This window comes from Aquila chrysaetos, chromosome Z, assembly GCF_900496995.4.
Source record: "Aquila chrysaetos chrysaetos chromosome Z, bAquChr1.4, whole genome shotgun sequence".
In the NCBI taxonomy this organism is placed as follows: Eukaryota; Metazoa; Chordata; class Aves; order Accipitriformes; family Accipitridae; genus Aquila; species Aquila chrysaetos.
This window is the reverse complement of record NC_044030.1, coordinates 33,123,993-33,130,539: the sequence shown is the minus strand read 5'-3', so window position 1 is coordinate 33,130,539 and position 6,547 is coordinate 33,123,993. Positions and strand designations below refer to the sequence as shown.

General features: G+C 51.0%; 1 protein-coding gene across 3 annotated transcripts in view; it reads left to right on the top strand.

Moving 5' to 3' along the window:
• Positions 1 to 6,547, top strand: part of PSD3 (pleckstrin and Sec7 domain containing 3) — a 107,739-nt gene that overhangs the window by 23,450 nt on the left and 77,742 nt on the right. For all 3 annotated transcript variants that reach the window (XM_030003268.1, XM_030003266.2, XM_030003269.1), the window contains 2 exons: positions 2,631 to 3,705; positions 5,113 to 5,505. In XM_030003268.1, coding sequence (XP_029859128.1) covers positions 2,631 to 3,705; positions 5,113 to 5,505 — 1,468 coding nt within the window. The remainder of the gene's footprint in view (positions 1 to 2,630; positions 3,706 to 5,112; positions 5,506 to 6,547) is intronic.

Sequence of the window (6,547 nt, the reverse complement as noted above, 5' to 3'; positions counted from 1 at the left end):
GTACCTGTGTGCACACTCCCTCTGCCTGCATGTCTCTGTGCCCATATATGCATGCATGTGCTCTGTACGTGTACCTCTTCTGGAGTCTGCTGGCCCTGCCAGAGGGTAAAGTTTGCTTGGGATGAAGTTCAGGAGGAGAAGTAAATCAGAAACTTGCTCAGGACTGCTTACCGCTGCCAGCAGCGGCCTTTGGTGGCAGATGGGGACGCGCAGCAGTGTATTGAGCATGCACCGCCAGAAATAAGGCCGCCTGTGTTTCCCTCATGTCGGTTCAGAAGCTAAGATAGCAATTAGCAGAGACGAGCCTGGCCCCTTGGCAGGGTCTGTGTGTGGTGCCTTGTCAGTGCTTGGCCTCCAGCGCATGTTGGCTGCATCCCAGACCCATGGGGGGCCGGGGGGGCGATGCTCCGGGCTTCCTTCCAACGAGGCGGGGTGCACGGGTGGGAGGGAAGCGTGGGGGGTCCCAGCTCCTGGGGCACTATGCATTGCCTTCCTTTGGGATGTGGCCGGCGCGTGCGGCCCAGGCAGCGGGGTGGCCAAGTGCTGCCCCACGGTGCTGGGGGCATGAGGCGATCCCAGCTGGGGCACTTGCCGCTTGCAGGTCTGCAAGCTGAGAGTTGCTGTAGGTGGAGCTGTGTCCACGGAGAAGGGTTCCCGGCAGTTCTTCTCTCTTGAAAAATCCCATCTCTGGATGTGTGCTGAGAGACCAGCCACTGCGTTAGAGCAGACCAGGGCTGAGGGGTGGAAAGCCGGGACCTTTTGCTGGCTTGGGCTGGTCCTGGTGCAGGTGTAGGGACGTTGCAGCCACACAGCATTGTTCTCATCTGTGAGTCCGTGCTGGTGAAAGTGTGTCCGAATGGCAACCTGGCGCCTGTGCCATGAAGTGGGTGGGCTTGGGATGCACTCAAGCACTGCATGGCTGAATAGTGTGCAAAGGGGGCTGTTTGTCTGGGGCTTCGGGCACTTAGAAAAAGCACCATGCCTGGAAATGTTTCCATGGAGAGAGGGACGTCACTCTCTTCCTCACACTCTCCCAGTGCACCTGCACCTGTGTGTTGGAAACCCTGCCATGATGGCAGACTGGTGATGCAGAAGTGGACAGGGCATCCGTACTCCTCACAGCATCCTGGGTCCTTGCAGCAGTGAAAAGATCCCTGCTTTGTGCAGTCGCTGTCCTCAACAGCAACCAAATCATCCAGGTGAAACCTGACCCACTGAAGTTTTATTATGGAGTAATTAAATCAATACCATGGAGGTATCTGGAGAACCTACAGGCAAAGAGACTGTGGTTTGGCATGGTCCGAGTCTGTCACTTTGATCCTGCACCATGCACAAGGTGCAGTGTTTACCCTGTGGCTAGATATACTGGATAGTGAGCTGGCAGGTGTTACAAACTACTAGCAGATAGATAGCCATTAGTGGAGTGCTGAGCTTGTGTGAAATTATTTTCCCTTTCACCTTGAACTCAGCCTATCATTAACCACAGCTACATGGCTTCCTCCTCAGAAATGGCTTGTGGCCAGCCTGCTCGGAGCGGAGATGGGGATCGGTTTGCAGCACAGCACCTAGAGATGCAGCTCGAGCAGGGCAAAGCATCCAAATGCAAGTTGGTGTCTGGTTTCAGAGCTGTCACCCCTGACATTTTTCAGAGTAGGTGTTTGGATTCGGCCCCCTCGTTGTTTGTTTTAAAGCACTTTTATACTCCAGGCCAGTTTTTTCCAGAAGGGTGCAGCAAATGCAGCTGTTGCTGGTTTTGTTTTGTTTTTTTTTTTTTTCAAAAGCTGAGTTTCTCCTTGGGCCGTAGTATAAGGTGGCCAAGTATCTGTCATTGTGTCATCCATGAGGTCCCTCTGAGGACAGCTGGTTCTCTGTTACCCCACAACAATGGGAGCCACTGGGTGCTCGGCGCTTGGAAAATGGGACCATCCGTTTTTGCTCCTGCTTTGTTTACATCAGTTGGAAAAGCAGCACCATGAGGGGAGAGGTAGCAAGCTTTCTGTGTAGCGGTGAATTTGCTGCAACAGAAAACGTGAACTGCTCGGTATGCGTACATCACTGCAACACGACCTTCAGTTACCCGAGTTGTTAAAGGAAGAGGGTAGTGCTGGCAGAAAGTTGAATTGCTCATTAATTGCTTTGTAATTTAGCTAATTGGTTTTGTCAAGGCTGTGGAATATACACGGTGTGGCTGATTAACTTCCCAGTGTTTCATCTTTACAAGTGAAAATGACCTAAAACCATTTCTTTTAAATAAAACCAACATGTATGGCGCATGCTGTGGATGGATGTCAGACCTCTGAATATCTGTTTTCTTCAGCCTTTGCGTCTGGCCTGTGGCCTCAGACTGTTCATGGGCCACTGGGACCCTTTCTGAAGTGTAGCAGACATTTCTGGCATTCCTTCCTCAGTAGTGCATGCTCCCAAAGTAGGGCTGCCCAAAAACTTGTATGTAAAAGGACCAGCTCTGGATAACTGCAGTGTGAGACTATGCAGAAGTGAGTTAAACCGAACGGTATTTTCCCTGCAGGGGAGAGTGTAGTTACTGTGTTAGGAGAGGGCTGGGAAGGGAGGTCAGGCTTTTTGCTTATGCACGCGGTAGATAAACCCACACTCTCTTTTCTTCTGTGCAGGTAGTGGCCATGCAAGCAGCACTTTGGTCCCTCATACCATCATCAATGAATTTCCAGAGTACGGCACCGTAGAGCCAAGTGGAGACGCGCCGAGGGCTTCATCGCCGTGCCAGGCAGAGCCTGTGACACACAGTCCAGAAAGACGGGTCAGTCACCACCAGGTACCTGGCAGGTCCCTTCCTCAGTGTGCGGCTCCTGCAGACAATTTGAGACCTGATGCTGGGGCAGCGCAGCTGCACACCCCAGAAGAAGGTTTGCAACCTGCCAGTAACCTGCCAGAGATTATGAAAATCTCTCGACGGCTGGAAACAACAAAGGTGCAAGAGAGAGCAAATACTTCTCTTGACTCAGAGACTCAAATGGAAAAAAAGAGTGTTACTGGCAGCCAAAATGTGCAGGCAGCCAGAGAACCAGTTCCAGCAGGCCAAGAAAAACCCTCAGACATGCCTCTTCCATCTGAACGAACAGCTGAGGAAAAAATGCATTTGATCGTAGAGAAAGATCTGGCTGCAATATGGACTGGAGAAAAGCAGTCCGAGTCCTTGCAAGCCATCAGTAATAAAGCCGAGGAGGTCCATGCAGTGCAGGAGACAAGCTGTCATAGACCATCTGTGACAAACCTGGAAGCAGCCAGCAGAGTGGAGGGGTGGGCGCATTTTGAGGAGTTTTCAGCGTACAGTCAAGGCAAAATGCAAATGGGTCCTGAGAGAAGGCTCTCTAAAGAGGCAGCTGTGAGCAAACACGTAGAATTTCAAGGGGTGGAGATTTTATGGCTGCAAAAAGCCGAGGAGCAGAGAAGAAAGAAGCACTCGCTGCTGGAGACTGTGTCCGTGGAGAGGAAGGCGTCCCCCAAAACGTCCAGCCACCCTGTGCCACTGACAGTCTCCCCAGGCTTGGTCTCCTCACAGGACAGCGCTTGGAGCGAGGTCTGTGAGGACCTGAGGCTGGGACCCGCTGCCTCTGGAGCCACTCCTCTGGTGCTGCTCGATGAAAGCGGGGAGGATGAAGTTTTTGTGAAGGACAAGAAGAGCCGCAGTGAGGAGGAGATGGCTGTGCTAGCGACAGGCCAGGGCAGGTGAGATGGTGCTTGGCGGGGTGCAGGGGGCAGGCGGGGTTACTCTCATCCCAAGCACGTGGCTTGTGCCTACCCCTTAGGAGCTGATGACAAACCGTGAATGTTTGTCCGCTGCCTGTGGCGTGGTGGCAATGGTAGCGGTTCATGCCTGGTGGTGGCTAGTGCGTGAAGTTGGGACTGAACCCCGTCCACAGCACCTTGCTGAAGTTTGAAGTCCATCCTAGGTTTGGAAACGTAAAGGTGTCTCTTGTTTGCAGAGTAATGGCTGTGTGACGAAGCATCTGTAGCAGGTGTAGTTGGGATCCAGGCATGGCATGTAATTAAATACAGGCAGCATGCAGGCCTGGCCGTGTGTGCCTGGCCAGATTTTCTGGTTTCGGGCAGAGTTCATGCAAGAATGTTGCAAGCACCTCTGAGAGGTTGGATAATAAAGACTTTTTACCCAGGGCCTTGTAGGTTATATGAGGGTAAATGCTGTGATGTGCTTTCTGTACTATCTATCTATCTATCTATCTGTGTTTATATAAGTTTAGCTATATATATTGCAAAAATTGTCTGCTGCTTTTTACAAGACCATCCCGATTTGTTCACTTTTCTTTCCTGATGCATATCTGTAACAAAGCAAATGGTCCCACTGGTGCGCTCTGAGCAAACTGCTCTGACCTGGCAGGGTGTTTGCTGTTGACACAGCAGGATCTCAGCAAGGGAGGCACTACTGCCTCTGCACCTTGGGATCCATGGAGTTTTGCTTTGGCTAGCACGTGGGATTGCTTGGGTGGGCATCCCTGATGCCGAAGTCCCGCAGTATTTGGTGCAGCAGAGAAGAAAACTCTCCGCAGGGAGATGCTACACGTTCCCCTGTGCATCTGCAAGCAGGCCAAGTCTTCCCTCTTCAGTTCTGGTTCTCCCGGCTCCTGGTTTTTAATTGCATTTGCTTCCCTTTGCATTTTGGAGGGGTTCCCTCCAGCCTTTCGCCAAAGACCCCAGCCCGGGGACTGCAGAGCCAGCAAACTGTCCTCTGGAGGCAGAGGGCACATCGGGGTGCACATCTCCGACCTGTGCAGCCTCTGGCATGGCAGTGGTGCTAGCGGAGACCTTACGCATTTGTGAGTGCTCCTCTCCTTTGCACATAAGCAGCTGATGCTAACTGTTAGGCAATATTAGGCTTTCCCCCCACCCCCCTCTTTTACGCAGAAGATTGTTTCTTTTTATGTCCCCAGAGAGAGAGATGGTGGCAGTCATGAACAGAAGTCGTGCAAGGAGAAACTAACATTTTACCCACAGTGTCCTCTCCTGCACGAAGCCACGTTGACCTTTCTGTTCGCAAAGGTGGAAGGTGAGGAGGTTCACCCAGAGGTCTAAACCTTGCCCCCGAGCTGAAATGATCTGTTTCTGATTAATTTCCAGGATGATGGAGGAGGGGGACACAGCCATGGGAGGATATGAAGATGTCCTTGGGCAGAGGCACTCTGACGTCTCCACTGATCTGTACAGCTCACAGTTTGAAAACATCCTAGACAATGCATCTTTATACTACAGCGTGGAGTCACTGGAGACATTGTACTCGGAGCCCGATAGCTACTTCAGCTTTGAGATGCCACTCACTCCCATGATCCAGCAGCGCATGAAGGAGGGCGGCCAGTTTTTAGATCGGACATCAGCCTCGGGGCAGCCAGATGTCCTGCAGCTTCCCCCTGACGGGGCGATGAAGGGCTGCTGTGAAGGCATCGCCAATGGCTTAAGGGATGCAAGAGAAACACTCTTCAGAGGAGATGTCACGGAAGTCCCTCGTTTGGAAAGGTAAAAGCAGTGGGTGAGCTTTCTGTGTGCCTGTTGATTTTTCCCTGATGTCTGTTTACTTCAGTGGACTGTCGCAGAGTGTAGTTTTGCCTCTTTCAACACTGCACATTTTCTACACAGAATAATTTCCAGTGTAACAGAGTGAGCTGCAGGAGAGGAGAGAGCCGTCCAAACCCACCGTTCATTAGAAAAGTGCAAATTTACTTTACAGAAGTTTTGTAGGTGATACTTGTGTTGATAAAAGGCTGGCCGGTATTGTCACATCTCTGGAACCTGTCCCTGGAGGGGTTAGTTACCGGTTACAGATGAACCTTGTTCAGCTCCAGTTATACCTGAATTTGTTAGCAGCAATTTTAGGAACAATAACACCCTGTGCACACGGACGAGTTGTCCGAATGCAGTTTGTGATTTGGATTTTAAAGGTGTGTCTCGGGGCATAGCTTTTCCTCTCTTGAGGTCAGCGGGAGTTTGGCTGGTTACTTCAGCTGGGACGAGGTTTTGCTCCCACCACATTCACAGGATGAAAGCCTGTTAGCTGTTTCTTTCGTTAGTGCACTAGTTACTGATTGAGAGAGGAGGGAGCATTGCAAAAATGTTAATAATTTCCGTTTAGGTAAAGGGAGAGATAAGAAAACCTATTAAGAGAAGAGTCATGTGAGAAGCAAAAACTAGGCTAAGTGGTCAGAAAATACTGTGTAATTGTCGAAACTCACTCTATGAGCAAACTTTCCTCATTGTGTGTTGTCAGAGAGGGTGGGGAGAGTGAAAGGCAGCGACAGCAAAGTGGGGGGCTGAGCCTAAAGCAGCAATCTGCAGAGGGGTGAGGGACCTTGTGAGCCACGAAGATGCATGGGGTCTCCATCCTCCAGGGACAGGGCGTTATCTAAGAGTCCTTAGACTATTGCCTTAGATGGGACTAGGCTAGTCTGGGAGTCAGTGGTGGGAGGTCTTTTATCGGTTTTACTTCTTTTGTGCCAGTGTGAAAGAAGTCCTTTGAGCAGAAGTAGTTTTGCTAACTTCATGGATTAAGCTACAGTTTGCC